Here is an 18243-nt window from a genome sequence, read left to right as displayed (position 1 = left end):
ACAAGGCCCATGCCAGTTTCTTCAACTTTTAAATCCTATGACATTTATATTATTCTATGTTAATATTCTTATCTCCTAGAACTGGAAAGGGATTAGAAAGGTAACTTTAAAAAACTCAGGTGTTGCTTACTTAAAGGTTTTGCCATTGATCTAAGGAAAAATGACCAGAGGAAGTTGCTTTAAGGAGAACTGCTGCAGAGCTATTCACATAACCTTTCAGCACACAGCTAGATTGTATCTCCCAGACTCCTTTGCAGGTAGCTGTGACCAAATGTGTGAGCTCTGGCCAATAGAATGAAGGCAGAAGTGATGTGCTCTACCTGTAGACTGGCCCATAAAGACCTTCTACCCACAACTTCTCTCTCTTCCTCCATCCATTGGCTAAAAGAAAAATTTCCCATGCGTGGGGAGAACCAAAAGACGTCAGGAGTCTGGGTTCCTGGCTCACTTTTTTAAGGCCATCTGCCAAACACCTGATTAGGCTTTACATACATGAAAAATAAACCTCTACTATGCTAAGCCATGGAAAGTTTGGAGTTAAGATGTTATAGCACTCATTTTTAACCTACCTACTACAGTAACTAAATCGAATACAGCTGATTCTCATTATTCGTGATAGTTATGTTTTATAAAGTTTCCATGAACACTGAGTTAGCAAATACTGAACCATTCATTTCTTGTAGGAGAAATACAGGTTCCTGTGACCATCTGGTCACAAGATTTTTGTCACCTCATTAATCCATAATCTTGCTTTGTGTGTGTTTCTGCTTAAAGACACCTTAGTTACTATATATTGTTGACACATTAACATTGAACTCATGCCAACTGCACTATCACTCACGCCTGAATGGAGCGTATCTAACACACACATTTTCTCCATAAGGGCACAGCAAGCACAGCCTTTGTGCACTCAAGAACACTAGACAGAACTTCAGCATGACACGTGGAGGGCCGTTGAAAACAGTGAAATCACCATCAAAAAACACACAAATTTGAAAACCACGGCATGAAAAAGAATGTGTAAAGGACTCTTGTTTACAATATGAGAGCTGAGACAAGGAGGCACACTGTGCCCCTGTTGGATCTCAGCTGAAAACATGTGCATCGGGCCACTCAAGTGTCTCCCCACTTTGTACATGTCTTTGAATGACCATGAAAGTGCCTGTGAGTATTGACCTTGTAAGAAGTACGAGTAAAGTTCAGTGAGAAGGTGATGAGCCAGCTATGGAGTCTGTGAATAATCAGGACTGCCTGTCGAACTTTTTGAAGCCCCTGCATGTGCTCAGCACTGCATTAGGCACTTATAATCCACTGTTTTATTTAATCCTCTCAACAACTCTGTGTTAGACGCTGACACTTCCATATGACAGATAACCAAAATTTGTCTCAGAGAGGTTACAGAGTTTCCACGAAATTTCAGAACGAGTTCCTGAACTGAGTTAAAGCCCTGGCCTTTCTGATCCAAAACCTCATTTCTTTGTTTTACTAACTTGGTATCATTCAGGCCGTATTGCTTCTCTGCTTCCGTTTTGCAAAGATTTAAAATATTTCTGAGACCCTCAAGTGAAAGGGACCTCATACAGCTTAAGTATAATTCTACTTGTTACTTCAAACCTAGGCATCCTTTATCCCCACCTAGATTTTTAAAAATTTAGTGGGGTGACATTGGTTAGTAAAATTATATAGGTTTCAAGTGACAATTCTGTAATACATCATCTACATGTTGCCTTGCGTGTCCACCACCCAAAGTCAATTCTCCTTCCATCACCATATTTTTGACCCTCTTTACTCTCATCTACCACCCCCTCTCCCCTTACGCTCTGGTAACCGCTAAACTGTTGTCTGGTGTCTATGTGTTTTGTTTGTTTGTCTTGTTCATTTGTTGCTTTCAGTTTTATATCCCATATATGAGTAAAATCATATGGTTCTCAAATTTTTGTGTGACTTATTTCACTTAGCATGATAATCTTAAGACCCATCTATGTTGCCACAATGGCAGTATTTCGTCTTATTGCCGAGTCATATTCCATTGTATATATGTACCACATCTTCTTTATCTAATGATCTGTTGAAGGACTCTTGGGTTGTTTCCATGTCTTGGCCACCGTGAATAAATGCTGCAATGAACATAGGGGTACATATATCTTTACAGATAAATGTTTTCAGATTTTTTTGGTAGAGACCTAGAAGGGTTTTATCCTTATAGATCTGAGGATCATTAGGTACCACTGGGCTTCTGCCTTGCTGAAATCACAGGAATGATTTCTCAAACTCTAAGATTAAAGGATATTTTTATATGCAGTACTTGATGGCTGTGAAGACTTTTTCCTGACAGATATAATAATTAAGCAATTACCGAGAGAAGTATTTGACAAATCTGACAGTCAAGAATGCACAGCTCCAGGAAGTCACAGGCTGTACCCATAAGCTCTTTGATGCTTTGTGCTCTTCCAACACATTTAAAATGTTATTTTGCTCTGTAATGTATTTTTAAATGCTGAGGGTAAAAAAAAAAAAAGCCAGGTTCTCAAAGGCTTTTTAATCTTTTCTCCCAACTCATGAAATAACTCTGAAAAGTAGCGTCGAGATGCAGGTTAGATATTCAGGCTCCATGAGAGGGTGGCAAGGGGAATAGAATTACCACCACTTCCACGTGAGACCCCGAATATAGGGGACAGTGCTGGCCTTAGAGTCAGACAGACCTGAATTCTACTTCTGTGTCTGCTTTTCTCTAGCTGCATGGCCATGGTCAAGTCATTTAACCTCAGTGGGTATTGTTGTCTTTATTTGTAAAAGAGCTATAATGCTTAATTTTTAGTTTGTTATCAGGAGTAAAACAAAGACTGCATATGAAGAAGAGAATACAGGTCCTGGCTCACAGCAGATCTTAATTGGAAGCCATATTTATCATCACCACACCGCCACTTTCTCTATCGCCACAAATAACTATAAGAAAAGCTGGAGCAGGATAAATGCCCCAGCAGAGGTGTGGAGTGCTAGGGAAACTCATGATCAATTCAAACACATGGAGGCGGGGGAACCATAAATAAACAGTAAAGCTATTGCATGTTTTCAACAGGTAAAAAGGTGGCTGTAGGCATCTGTTCTAGTTGGAGGAAGTAGCATATAAGCAGAGATCTGAAGTGGAGCAATGATGCAAGCAGTCTGGGAGGCTCTGCCTGTGTGGGAGACAAGAGGAAAAGGCTGGATCACAGAGGGGCTTGAATGACGCTAAACTGTTCTGCAGGTGTCTCCCTCCTTGGGTATGGACGGACATCTGTCTTGTCATGGCCATCCACCATCTTTGGAACACTTTTCTTATGCCCGGGGAATTTCTCACATTATGAGTTCTGCCTCCCCCAACCAGATGCCAGGAACTCCTTTTCCCAGCATCCCTTCCAGGCAGGGAGCTGATTTGCAACCATCGACTCAGGTGAGTAAACAGTGGATGGACAAGGTGTGGAGGGGCCTTGGCTAACTAACAGGAGTGATGGTCTGGGTCTGGAATGGGCGGCCCCCCCCCTCAGCTCTGGCTGACTGATGTAAGTGGGAAGGCAAGGCTAGTATTGGCCAGAACCGCCCCCTTTCCCCTCAAAGGCCCCAAATCCCGATTTTTGTGCGAAATACAGTTTTTAAATGTAGGTCACTAATTTTAAAAGCATTAAAAAAATGCAGTGGGCCAAAAGAACATGTCTGCAGGTCACGTAGGACCCACAGACTGCCATAGTGCAACCTCTTCCCCCGGGAACTGGTGGGGGTGGGGGTGGGGGTACTGATGGCTACTTGGTGTAGGTGATCAATTTTCCCTCCCCCCCTTTGCTCTCCTTCCTTTCCCACCTGATCAGCCTGTCTGTACCCATTCAGTGATTGATGTGGACTGGGCTTGCCTATCTTGTTAATATAAAAAGTTAGATATGCATATATTCCAACTGAGCTTTGTGAGTTATTTCAGAGAGAAATAATTCATGGTAAACAATTTTACATACCAGTTGCTCTTCTCATACTCATTTTACCAAGAGCAGTTTGTCAGATTATTGCTGGTTAGAAATAGAAAATGGGCCTATTTAAAAATATAAGCACAAAGCATTACTGTCACTGTTTGATGAAAACATATTTTGCTGGTTCTAAAAATATATTTCAATAGGAATCTGAAAATAAGGTTCTCCACGCACTCATAACTTTTCCTCTTATGACACTATCCCACTGAATCTCTTTCCTGTGGCTATGAAATCAGGGAAAAAAACCAGAGATGTCTCACCTCGGAGCTAATAAAGGCAAATGAACCCCAGGAGGCAACCCACTTCTCACATCATGACCTCAGCAGGGTCCTGCCATACTACAGATCAGTCATTTATTTATCAAAGGTGCCCTGCAGTCAGGAAACCATAATCTATGGCACAAATAAAAAGGTTCTCAAAAAACATGTGGTAAAGTTACCAAAGCTATAAGTAAAATAATAAAGGATTTAAAAAAACAAAAACCCTTCTCTACAAGTGATGGTGAAATGGTTTATGAGTGATCACTTCCTGTGGTCACTTCTTCATCATTTAAGGAGCTAATTCTTTGGGCATGTCCCTCTTCTGGGACTCCCCACCTGTAATATCTCACGCCCCATGCACTCTCTCCCAGTTAAGGCTGTCCTCTTACAGGCTAGATGGAAGTTGCCACTCTCTCTCCTCAACGCTATAAAAGTCCTGGAAATATTTAGCCTTTTTGGGGAGGTGGGACATGTTGGCCTGAGTAAGCAGAAAAGCAGGGGACAGGGTAGGGGGAAATAAAAAACACAGGATAAAAAAAAATCCTTGACATGTGTGTTCTCGATAATAGTAAAACAAGTTAGCTCTGACATAGCCCTTACAAAATGTGTCAGGCATTGTTCTTAGCACTTTTCATATATTAATCCATTTAAGCCTCCAAACACCCCAGTCAGATAGATACTATTATTACCTCCTTTCTTCAGATGAGGAAACTGAGGCACAAAGAGGTTCAGAAAGTTGCCCAAAGTCATACAGCGAATTAGTGAGGAGCTAGCATTCAGACCCAGGGCGTCTAGCTCCCGAGTCCACGCTCTTAAGTCATTTGCTTACATCTTACTTTTAGAGCTTTTGTCACATCCACATATACCTTGAACTTAACTTTTAGTGAAATAAGTTTATTCTGCAAAAGCTTTAAATGATTACTGTAAACACAAAACCAATATTACTTGCCATAAATAGATGGTAATAATAAACATAAACATGATAATTATTAAAATGTTTATGTACCATCTAAATTCATTTCAGGTTTCCCTCGTGATACCTAAATCTTTGTGCTTTGGGGAACAGTGGCCTTTAATGCAGGATGCATCACCTGGGGTCTTGCTAAAATGTAGACTGTGATTCAGTAGGTCTAGGACAAGGCCTGAGGTTTTGCATTTCTAACCAGCTCCCAGGTGAGGTCAGCACTACTTACCTGGGGACAATACCTTTGAGAAGCTCTAGAAGGTGGAAGCGTGTGAGAAAGGCTCAGTCTCCACCCCGGACCTACTGCATTGGTCTTCCCAACAAGCGATTTTGTGTGTGGGGGGGCTAACGTTTAAAAAGACCTGTTCTAGACTACTGGGATGATGATAGTCTGCCCCACAGAGGGGGAACTTGTGTCCTTGACTGAGAAGGCGCTTTTTCGGTTGGCTCATTTAATTTCAGCAGGCTGGGTCCACGAAAATGTCATCCTGAACTGAGAACTGGAACTGACACACAAAAGTGGAAGAGTAACCAAGCTGAGCGTCCATCCATCGCTCACACAGGGGATATGAAGACTTTTTGACACGGGAGAAACACCAATAGCTCCCAAAGCTGAATCTGCTCAGCCCTCACCGGATATTAAAGTTGATTATCTGCTGAAATGCTTAAAGGGTTGTCGATGTGAGTTCTAAAATGAAGACATACTTGAACCACGATCTAATATGAAACCCAATCTAATATGAGCTCACACCTGCAATGAGCTCATAAATTGGTTTCCTTTTATAAGGTTCTTATTGAAATGCAAATTTGTTCCCAGATCATTCATCCAATTCATTATGCTATTCGAACAGTATTTGGTGAAGGGAAAAATGGAGGTATTGATAATATTTATCAGGTATTTACATTGCAGCTAAATGCCAGAAAAATTGAATGTGTGGTTCCCAAGGGTAAAAGGAGAAAATATTTATTTCCTGTCTTTTAAAAAAAAGAAAAACTTTCGCTGCCTTTGAAATAGCTAAAATAAGAACTAGCCTTATTAAAAATATATGATATTAATCACACATAAGTAAGGCTCATTTTATGGAACAGTTATGCCTCTGAAAAGTGGCATCTCTAATTTTGGAATGTCGAGGCATGTTTTAAAGGATACAAAAGGGGTTGATTATTCAGTGGAAACCCACAATCAATATTATAAAAAATGAGTCATTTTTAATAATCATAATAACCACATCTTATTTATTTTATCATGTTAGGTTTTATAAGGAGGGAGTTTTTTACTCTCGAAGGCTAAGGTGGTACCTTTTCACTCAGGATTGTAAGCAGGCCTGAAAATGCTGTTCTGAGAATCATCGAGGAACTAACATGCGGACTGGAGGCGGCACAGGGTATAAGGCTTTACGACAAATCTTTCTTTTCAAGGTTTACGACTGAGACTTGAGATTAGTTTGAGTATTTTTACCTTATTCCTACGGCTACAGCTTGGGTCAGAGAATGACCTAGCAATTCTGGCACCTTCAGTCCCTCATCCAGTCTGGGCTTCTGCTAGAACTTCCAACAACCTGCTGTCAGGAGCCACGGTCACCTCTGTCGCCAGGCAGACTCCCTCCTATGGCAGCAAGCACCGCTCACTGACAGCCAAGTCTGATAAACTGACTGGAGGTCTCCCCACTCAGATGACAGGGCATCACTCTCCAATTTAACATACTCCTCTCAAGGCTGGTTACTGTGGAGTCAAGTTCTACATCACATCCTCCACTCTGTTCTTTGCACCGCGTGCTTTAGCCACACCACACTTGTGATACTTCCTTACATACCTTTTCCTTATATCTCTGTGTCTTTGTCCATGCCCTTCAGGCTGCATGTGATGGGCTTCACCACCTGGAAAATCCCTACTAATTCTTTACAACGTGCTCAGGTGCCATGTTCTCTGCACAGACCTCCCTCTCCCCGTGGCACAGCTCATGGCTCCTGATGTGCTTTGTTCACAATTTATTATGGCACTAGGCACTCGGGCAAGTTTCTTTTCACATGTCTGTGTATCTCCCTACACTGAACCATGGGCTCCTCAAAGGCTCAAAGATAGGGACTCTGTTTCAGGTATCTTGGCATTGCCAAGGTCCAAGGTAACGCCAAATAGCATTGCCTTGGTATTGTGAAGGGGAAGAAATAGAAAATAAACATGCCATTTATGACAACTAGTCAAGCCAGAGGTGGAGACACCTCGGCAGCAGAGCATGATGTAAGTTCTATGTGAATCTACAATGAAAGAATCATCTTAACGATTATTAAAGAAAAATATTACAAGCTAAACTAAGAAGCGGAGACGTGCAGGAGAAATTCCTGCCCAACTGTACACTTTATTATCAGTGTGGGAATAAATTATATTCTGGATGTTTGGTTCTGAAAGTGTACAGTGTACACTAGAAAAGCTTTACCTGGCATGTTAGAAATGATGGACTCAAGGAGGAATGACTGCAGTTTGATAGCTGGGAGAACTGGTTTCCAGTTCTGGATTGAATGCCCATCTATAAAAAGGTAAAGCGTGTTCCTTCTTTTCCAATGTGCACAAATGTGAGGACCAAGTGAGTACTGCTTTGAGGTAAGTATTCAAGAAATTAAAAATAGTAGATGATCTTCTCCAAAACCAAAATTCTATCAAATGCAATTTTCTTAATTAAAGATATGGTGGCTTCCTAGAAATGGCAGCTCGTACTAATGGGCAGCAGACAGGAGGCTTTTTAGCCTTTTAAATTAGAAAACACTCTTCAAAATATTTGATTTCAAGGTTTGCTTTTCAGATGGTGGAGTGGAAATATCTCTGGTCCCACCTTTCCTTGAAAACCATTTCAAAATAATAAGGAAAGAGAAACTCAGAAATATAAACTAATTTTGGAGAAAAAACTAGATTTCTGTAACTCTGAAAAAAGAGGACATAAAAACCCAAATTAAAGAATACCTAGAAAATAAAGATAATGAAAATATCACATATCAAAATCTGTGGAATACAGCTAATGCATGATTCAGAGCAAAAGTCATAGTTGTAAGAAATTACATTTCTAAAAAAAATTGGAAACTCTCAAGAAGCAAGAATAACAATATCATAAAATGAAAGAAAGCAGAAGAAAAGAACCAATATTTACTGATGAATTAAAAAACATATTTGGAAATTTAAAAAAATGATAGTTGATAAGCCTAATAAATCCAAGAATTTATTCTTTGATATCCAGAGAAAACAAAAAATATATATAAAAATAATTGTCTAACCTAATCAAAAAATGAGGACAAGAGAGAGAGAAAGCATAATATACAAAATAGAGGCATGAGAATGAGAAAGTAATAACAGACATAGAAGACATTGAAAGATTTTGCTCAAATTTTTTACAGAGAACTCTGAAAACCTGGATTGAAATGGACAACCTTCAAGGAAAATATGAATTATTAAACTGGCCAAAACCAGGGAGAAATCTAAACAGAAGAAATAGAAGGTTCCCAAAGATACACAAAGAAGCATGAAAGCCAGACAGATTCCAGCTTGAATTCTACCTAACCTCCAAGGAGCAGTTAATTACCATGTAGGAGTCAGACCCGAGCCAGAGAAAGAGTAAAAAAAAAAAACCCAGGAAACTGTCCACCAATCTCTCTTATAAATATTGAGGAAAAAAATAATATGTATAAGTAAACAGAATTCAGCAACACACTAAAAATAATACATATCAGCCAAGCAGGGTTTAAATGCAAGGATGTTTCAATGCTAGAAAATCTACTGATTGAATTCACCATATTACAAGCACAAAGGAAGAAAATCGTAAGATCCTCTCCATAATATTTATAACATAACTCAAAACACATCATGTTAAATGGGGAAGACTAGATAAATTCCAATTAAAGTCAGGTACAAGACAAAAATGTCCACTATTGCCCCTACTATTTATGATTGTCCTAGAGGTAGTAGTTATTCAATTAGATAAGAGAAAAAAATAAAATATATAATAATTGAAAAGGAGAAGTTTCAATTATCATATTTTCAGGGTGATATGGCAATATACATGGAAACCTAAGAGAATCAATAGACAAGTTATTTCAAATAATAAGAGAATGTGAAAAAGTGGCTTTTAAAAACCAAGAAACAAAATCCCAAACTATTCCAGCATATAAACAATAACTGTTCAAAAATATTATAAAGAAACAATTGTGTTTACAATAGCAACTTTAAAAAAAGCCACTAAGCATAAATTTAACAGAATATGAAAAGATAGGCATGAAAAAACTTTAAAACATTACTGGGATACAGTGAAGACATTGAAAACTACCAGGGGTACCAAAAAAATACATACACATGACTTGGATTCATCTTTTGTTATTGGTATATATTGAGCATTACAATCTTAATACAGTTTTTCATTCTCTTAAAATGTGTATACATTTTTTTGGCACCCTCTGTATATTCTATTCCTGGGTAGGAAGACTGAATGTCATACAAATGCTAATTTTCTCTATATTTATAAATGTTTAAGGTGATCACAATGAAAATACCAACTTGTTTGTTCTTTAGAACTAGGCAAGGTGATTCTAAAGTTCATATGAAAAATCAACATCACTGGATAACAAATAAATTAGAAAGCCACATTCATTAAAAAATTCGGTACTGGTATACCGAGAAATAGTGAGGAAACTGGAACCGAGAGTCCATAAATAGACCTAATTTTTTGAACATCTGGCTCTGATTAAAAAAAAAAGAAAGATACTGTATATCAGTGGGGAAAAGATGAGTTTTTAATTAAAGTTATTGAGAAAATCATGTAGCAATCTGAGGAAAAGATAACCATGTAAGGATTGCATGCCTACATTAAAATACATCCCGAAGAGATAAAAATTTTAAAAATTTTTTAAAAAGGAAGTTAGGATCATACTCAACAAAATATAGGAAAAAATTTAAAATTCTTAGTTAGGAAAGCTTTTATAAAAGCTATAAAATAAAAGGTTTCTGCAAAAATAAGTACATATATGCAAACATCAGACCACAACAAGCAAAGTCAAAAGTCATACTATAAATTGGAGGAAAACGACACTAAAACAAAAAAGTCATACTACAAACTGGGGGAAAATTACATTTAAAAATTACAGTAAAATGGCTGTTTTCCTTGATTTTCTATATAAGGTGTTCCTCCAAACCCATAATAACGATCAATAACCCAGTAGGAAAATGAACAATGGGCCAAACAGTTCACAGATGAAGAAATACAATGGCATTTAAATACATTTGAAGATGCTCAACCTTATTCATAATGAGACAATGCAAGTCAGAACCACACTAAGATACCATTTTTTACTTAGATTGGCCAAGATCAAGTTTGATAAATGTGTGGTGGAGAGAGTGCAGAGATCGGACTCTCATAATCATTGGTGGACATATAAATTAGGACTACTTTTTGTAAAGGGCAATAAGCCAATGTATCAAAAGTTTTAAATAATCTTTTTAATTCAAGGAATTTATGTTGCCGATACACTTACATGTGTGAAAAATAATGTGTACTGTGATGTTCATTGAAGCATTATTTTTAATAGCAAAAGGCTGGAAGTAACCTACATACCAATTGACTGGGAACTGGTTATTAAAATTATGGTTCATACCTTTTAATGGCATACCAGGTAGCTGTTAAAGTGAATATGGCAGCCCTATATGTACCAATACGGAATGATCTCTGTTTTAAGCGAGAAAAGCAGGCAGCAAAATATGTATATATTGAATGATTATGCCTTTTTATTTGTGTTATATTTGTATACCTGTAAATATATCATATATACACATATATATGTAGGTATATACATACATACTTATGTGTATATATGTATGAAGTATCTCTGGAAGAATGTATAACAACATGTGGCCTGAGAATGGAGTGTGAGAAAGACTTACTTTACACTGTGTATCCTTTTTACATTTCTTTCAAGTATGTATCATGTACATTATTACTACTTATTCGAAAAAACTAATTAAAAAAATTAAAGTTCTGGATTGCCTTCCTTACTTGGGACTATTGTGAAGCAGTATTTTCAAAAATGGTTTGCCTATCTGAATTAGGAGACCTCTCTACATCTAAAAGGTGAAATACAAGCGAATAAAGAAAAACATAAATTTGTCTTAGGAGTGAGGATGGTAGAAGAGGGAAAAGGGGGTCAAATACATGGTGATGGAAGGAGAACTGACTCTAGGTGGTGAGCCCACAATGCAATAGATAGATGTATTATAGAATTGTACACTTGAAACTATATAATTTTACTAACCAATGTCACCCCAATAAATTTAATTAGAAAGAAAAAGAAAAACATAAATTAGTCTTGACCATTTGGTCCAAGTGAGCAGCTGCTGGACCCACAAAGAATGGTGCTGAGGGCTGACTGTGGGCTTTGCTGGGCTGGCCCTGTGCACAGACTTCCAGGACAGCTGATATCACCCCTACAGAGACCCACAAGGGTCAAGAGGTGACTGACCAAGTGTGCTCAGGAAACAACCACGAGTAGTACAAACTCTCCTCGAACCAATCCATCACCCCTTAGTTAATTCTTCTGTTCATGCATGGTGAGCACACAATGAGGAACAGCTTTAAGACACGATTGTCCACTCGACATGAGTCATTTGTGAGCTGGTGCCAGCTGTAACTGATCTTTGTCATTCATTAAACGCGAGAACACAGGTGAGCACCCTGACGGGGTGCACAGGTCTGAAACAACAACTGGTGGCTTTCTTTCTCCAGCCCCAAACTACTGCATCCCTGGATGTTATGGACCAGGTATCCTGGCCCATCATTCTTACGCAAATGTAACTTACATGGATAATGTCATAATGACAACAGGCTAAACACCATCACTTGAAATTCACCGAGCATCCATGAATGCAAAAAGACACACTATCAGGTGTAAACCCAGGTCACCCTTAGCTTCCTTCTAGAAGTCTGCAGGTCAGTTCCTAAAATCTTAGGACATACACGTGTGGGTTAACCACAGGGGGAAAAAAAAAAAAGGGATGCCAAAGCTGTTAAAATGTGGGGAAAATTCATTTTAAATTTGGGAAAAATGTTTGCCTGCTTTTTTTGTTTTACGCAATTATCTTACCTATTTCTGAAGCTACTTTATTTTTCCTCTGATTTGCTGGAGAGCAGCATGATTGAACAAAAATGTTTCATCCCACATTTTAAAAAACTGTTAGAATAAACAATAGCTTCAAGGGATCCTGGAGACTTAAAATCTATTCCTGTAACTAAAAGGAAGTACAATGTACACCCTTGTTCCTTTTTCTTGGTTGTGCCATATGAAGGAAAAAAAAATCCCCTGCTCTATTAGGGCAGTAATAATTTGTGTCAGACACATAGCAAAGGGCATGTCATTTTTTACTATAAGTTGATTTTCCGGGTAGACATAATTGATGTTTTAACACTGACACACATGGTTTGGGAGAGTGGTCTGTTGAGCAGTTTACTAAAAAAAAAAACAGTTGACATGTACTAATTGGATCTCCTATACTGAGAATTCTGATTGTTATTTACATAATTATCTTTCACCTCCCCGCACCAAACAACTCTGCACAACAGATGTTATTATCCCCTTTTACAGATGAAGAAACAAAGGCTCAAAGATGGAAAGTAATCAGCCCAAGATCAAAGAACTGGAACATGACAACCTACATCCAACCTAAGTGAGTTGACCCTCAAGGCTGCACACTTTCCACCACTCCATTCAGCCTCCGACAAGCACATCAGACTCCGCCTAGTGAATACCATGGAGCAAATGTTTCCTGAGCTTCTTGTCTATGGTAGGCACTAAGCTAGCCACTGGGTGAAACGATAAACACAAATTACAGTAATCAATGAATATTTGAGGAATAAATAAATCTATAGACACATGGCTCCTATCCGCAAATGATAGCTTATTACACTTAGGTATCGAAAGCTATTATGTGTCGGCCCCTTTTCCGGAAAAGATCAAAAAGGAGGAAAGAAAAAGAAGCAGTAACTACGAAGCCTGTGGTATAGAAAAGGACCAAGTAAGCCCCAACCTATCAAGAATCACAATAACTGCAAACAGATGATTAAATTCCTTTACTAAAAGACAGATATCCAAACTGCTTTTAACAGTCAGCTCTGTCTTCTTTATAAGAAACACAGCTACAACAAAGTGATGTTTAAAACTTTGAAAGGGAAAGAATGAAAACAATACCCGAGGCCGACAGTAAAAACTGGTGCAGAACCCTCATACACTGCTGGTGGGGATGTAAACGGTGCGGCCACTTTGGAAAAGTTTGGATATTCCTCGAAACTTTTTCCTGTTAAACTGAGTTATCATAAGACTCAACAATTCCCCTCCAAGAGAAATGGAAACATATGCCCCCACAAAAACTCATACATAAATGTGTATACATTGTTCATCAGAGCCAACATGTAGAAAACTACCCAAATGTCTATCAACTTATGAGTGGATAAACAAACGCAGCATTAGCCATGCAAAGAAATATTATTCGGCAATGAAAAGGAATGAAGTAGTGACACATGCTATAGAGAGCATAGATAAACCCCCCAAAAATGTGGGATGAAACATTTTTGTTCAATCATGCTGCTCTCCAGCAAATCAGAGGAAAAATAAATTCTGTTAGGCAAAAGAAGCCAGTCACAAAAGGCCACAAACTGTATGATTCCATTTATATGAAATGTCTGGGATCGATAACGCTGTAGAAATAAACAGTCGATTACTGGTGTTCAGGGCTGAGGAGATGGGGGTGGAGGAGTGATTGCTAATGGGCTTCTTTTTGGGGTGATGAAAATGTTCCAGAAGTAGATACTGGTGATGGAGGTGTGACTCTGTGACTATTCTAAAACCACTAAATTGCATACTTTTAAACAGTGAATTTCATGGTATGTGAATGATATCTCAGTAAGGCTGTTATTAAAAAAAAAACTGGTGAAGTATGATTAGTATCAGGCCAAACAGAATCCAGGGCAAAAGAAATATTCATAGGAATATAAAGTGCTTCGGAAACGTGAATAAAAGGGTAATTAATTGCTTCCATGGGCTATGGACACATGAAAAGCATAAGAAATCTCGGAGCCAGGCCTCCCCTGGCTGAAGGGAGTGGGGATGATGGGAGCAGAGCTATGCCATGTGTGCACGTGTGGCAGCCAGTCTCGGTGAGCATGCCACCCACAGAGCCAGGTTGTCAAGGAGTCTGAGCTTTATTTTGTAGGCTTTTAAAGACAGGAAAGATGTTAGACATTCATGTTTTAACAAGAGCACCGGCGGCGGGTGGGGGGAGGGGGGAGGCATGTGTAGAAAATGAATTACAGGGAGAAGCAGCAGCAAATAGACCAAGTTGGAGATCTACAGAATCAAGGACAGATATTTCTTTGAATTAGAATAGGCCGTGGGATAGAGCCAGGGAGGATATTAGTCGGGAAGTCTGGGATGGGGGAGGAGGGGGAACCCAGGAGAACCCCAAGGCTCCTAGCCAAGACATTCTAGTGTTAAATAAGGAAAGCAGGAGAAAGTGCATGTGTGTGTGTATTGCGGGGTGGGGAGGAGGTGGTGGTGAACGGGCAGGGAAAAGTGAGTTTAATTTGAGGCATATGAGGTGCTTTTGGCAAATGGGAATTTAGAAAGAAGTGCTGGTGACAGCGGTTTAGGAATCTTTCCATAAGGCAGTTGGGTGTGTTTCCTTCTCTAATGCTAATTGCATGAAGAGCTAGAAAAGTATAACATTTGAAATTACTGAGTCACCTTTTTTCATTTCTAATGAAGTCACGGACATGGCTAATAACGGAAGTAAGGCAGGTGGCTGATACTGCTGGTTGCCTACTCAATAACCATTCCCTCTTCTTCCTCATAGCAGAGCCCCTCATTGAGGGTGTGGGGTGGGGGAGGGGTGGCAGTTGCAATCTGCCCAGATAAACATATTTGATTTCTCGGACTCTCTTACATTTAGAGTAACCGTGTGACACCATTCTGGCCAGTGAGATGTAGGCAGAAGTTCCTGGGGAGGGCATCACTTGCTGAATGAAACAGCAAACCTCTCTCATAGAAGGACCCTCACTCTTTAGCTATTTAAATGTCTCTTGTCTTCCTGCCTGTACTACAGATGTAAGCCCAGCGATGCAGCAGCCATCTTGGGACCAGGAGGCAACTAGATTTAGGATAAGGTCCTACTGAGGAGAGCGAGGTAGGGAGAGGAGAAGAGGCCGAGTCTCTGATAGCAGTGCGTGAGCTCCGCATTGGCCCTGGACAGCCTGTCTTGGGAGTCTAGTTCCGTGAGATGAATAAACTCATATTTGCTTGAGCCAGATTCTGATGTATGCATTGTTTTGTTTGTTTTTGTGTTGTTTTGGTAGCCAAATGCAATCCTAACTGATACGAGTCATACATAAACACACACACACACACACACACAATTTTTACATATATGTATATCTCATGACCATTATTTCAATTACTAACAAGAAAAGTTTAAATATAAAATATTATTTATTCTTACTACTGAGGAGCACTGAAAGCAATAAGTGGCTTAAGAGATAGTAGACAGCACTGGAGTTTTCTTTTCCCAAACATTGTGATAAAATCTACAGCTCAAGGGAGATTATTGGGACCATTAGTAATAAGAAAATTCACAAAGGTATACTTCTCTGTTAATGAGTATATGCGTGTGATGACACTCTTTGGATTTTTTCTGGATGAGGTATACTGATCTGGTTCATTTAAATGGCTTCAGCCAGAGCAAATATTCTTAAAAACGGAATTGTTCCCCTGACTCTCACAAGGATTATAATCTTTGGAAAAGGAATCTTTCTGCTTTCCCAGGCACCCGGTAAACTCGGCTAAATAGCACATCCCTGTCTCCTGGCCCTTCACAGATGAGCTCTCCCTGGGCTGTGCTCTGGGATCATGTCTCCGGAACCACAGCCAGTAATGCTCTAGGAAACACTTATTCTTGCTTTCTATGGCAAATGTCTTCCCGGCAGGGACCATGTTAAAGACAGACCTCTGCGGCCACAGGGACTGCTTTGAAGACCCACCAGGAGAAAGTTATCCCAGGTTTCAGGACCAGGAAAAGCTGGGTAACTGATCTGTTTTTATCTCATGGTCACTGTGGATCGGGTAACAACTATTTGTATTTTCCTCTTTGTTTTAGCTACTGGGAAGCTCTGACAAATTTTTAACTCCATCTCCAGAAATGACATTAGACCTTAAGAATAAACTTATCTCTAGAAACTTCCTGCCTCTTATGATATATTCTTGTTTAAAATAGCTCTGATTTGACCTCACTTTCTAACCCGTGCGCTCTCTCTACTCCAGCTTCATTATCTGTTCATTTTATGTTGTTTTCTACCTATTTTTATAAATGCCTCAAATGCTTTATGAAACAGTGAACATTTAAGGCAAACAATGTTTTAAATTATCAGATAATAGTAATAATAATAATCTAATTTATTGAACATTGCTATTAACGAGGCACTGTCCTAAGCACTGAACCTATCTTATTAATATTTACCCTAAACATGGGATAAGTATCACCATGGTGCCCATTCTATAGATGGGAAAACTGAGTCACAGAGAGGCTAAGTAATTTATCCAAAAACATACAATAAGTAAGTGATGAAGGTAAGAGTCAAACCCAGGTATTCTGAATTACGTAAGTTATACAACTGAAGAAATAATAATATTTAATTTCTAAAAGAAGTAGAGGCCTTCTGATGTTATAGGCTGAGCTTAGCACCCTTCAGCTTTAATGGAGGTGTATTATCTCTTACACTTCTCATTCATATAATCATGCCTGGAGATCCATATCAGCAGGCGGGAATGAGACAGTAAAAGTCTAAAGGATAATCCAAAAATAACTAGCTTTCAATCTTGGATCATAAAGGTATTCACTCACTCATTCATTCAGTACCCATCATGGTACCCACCCAGGCGTGGTGCAGGTGCTGGGAACAGAGAGGAAGTGGATCCAGTACCTGCCCTCCAGGAGCTCAGGTTCAGTAAGGTTGAGTCAGGCAGGTAAAGGGTACCTTGGGGTTACGAATGGACTGATAGCCGACCAGAGTAGGGTGTGATATCATCCTTCTGAGAGCAGCTTAGCTCTTGGCCTCTGTGTCCTAATTGATAATGGGAGTAAAAAGGAATCAGCTCCCTTACGGGACTGTTGTGATGATTTTATACGTGTAGAGCTCTTAGCCTCGTCCAGCACGCTAAGTATTCGGTACGTGTGAGCCTTTAGCATAGGGCGCAGTGGGTGGCGGCTTGGGCGCCTTGCGCTGACACACCCGTGCCCTCAGGTGGACATAAGTTCTCAGACGCTCAAGAACTGAGGCTGGTACTAACTCCTGCTGCCTCTTCCCAGGAACTGACTAACTTACAGTCCACAGGCAGGCCTGGCATTCTTTTCTGGATGCCACCATCTCAGATTCAGTGTCTTGCTGGAACACATCGCCCACATTGGATGCATATTCCTTCAAGATGCACTTGAAAATCTTCCTCCACAGCGCCTGGCCCACATGATGCCCGCCTGGCGTTTCTGCCACGTTTGCCCTGCTTCACTTTACCTCTTTGGCACATCAACACTGCAGTGCACGATACGCTTCCCTGGCTGCATGACGGGTCAGGTTCCCGCTTGAACAAGTCTAAGGAAAGACCCAACTAGAATTGCAAAAGGGGGAGGTTCAAGTGCATTATTGGCCGAAGCCAAGGAGAAAACACACGTGCGGCACCTGCTCAGCATCAGCTGGGAACCGTACATCTCTTCGGTTTTGTGCAGTGGTTAAAGAAGAAGGAATTAATCATTTTCTCACCAACCCTAACTCATATTTAAGAGTTCCCTTTCGCAGTTTGTTTTGTCATGCTATCAGCAAAGTCAGTCAAACATTACGGTTCCTTTCTAAATATTCCAGCAGCCAGATGGCAGGAGCACTACTGTGACAAGGCAAAACTTGCCTAAAGATAACTTGATGATGCATAATCATGCCGGATGGTGCTCAGCTGAGCA

General features: G+C 39.7%; 1 protein-coding gene across 1 annotated transcript in view; it reads right to left on the bottom strand.

The window, feature by feature from the left end:
- The window catches only part of WIPF3 (WAS/WASL interacting protein family member 3), an 80356-nt gene extending 62503 nt beyond the window's left edge, over window positions 1-17853 (bottom strand). Inside the window, exon 1 of the mRNA XM_019639876.1 lies at window positions 17804-17853. Coding sequence (XP_019495421.1) covers window positions 17804-17853 — 50 coding nt within the window. The remainder of the gene's footprint in view (window positions 1-17803) is intronic.
- Window positions 17854-18243: the final 390 nt, after the last annotated feature.

The sequence above is a fragment of the Hipposideros armiger genome, unplaced genomic scaffold, assembly GCF_001890085.2.
Source record: "Hipposideros armiger isolate ML-2016 unplaced genomic scaffold, ASM189008v1 scaffold_47, whole genome shotgun sequence".
NCBI classification, from domain to species: Eukaryota; Metazoa; Chordata; class Mammalia; order Chiroptera; family Hipposideridae; genus Hipposideros; species Hipposideros armiger.
This window is presented reverse-complemented; position numbering and strand designations above follow the sequence as displayed.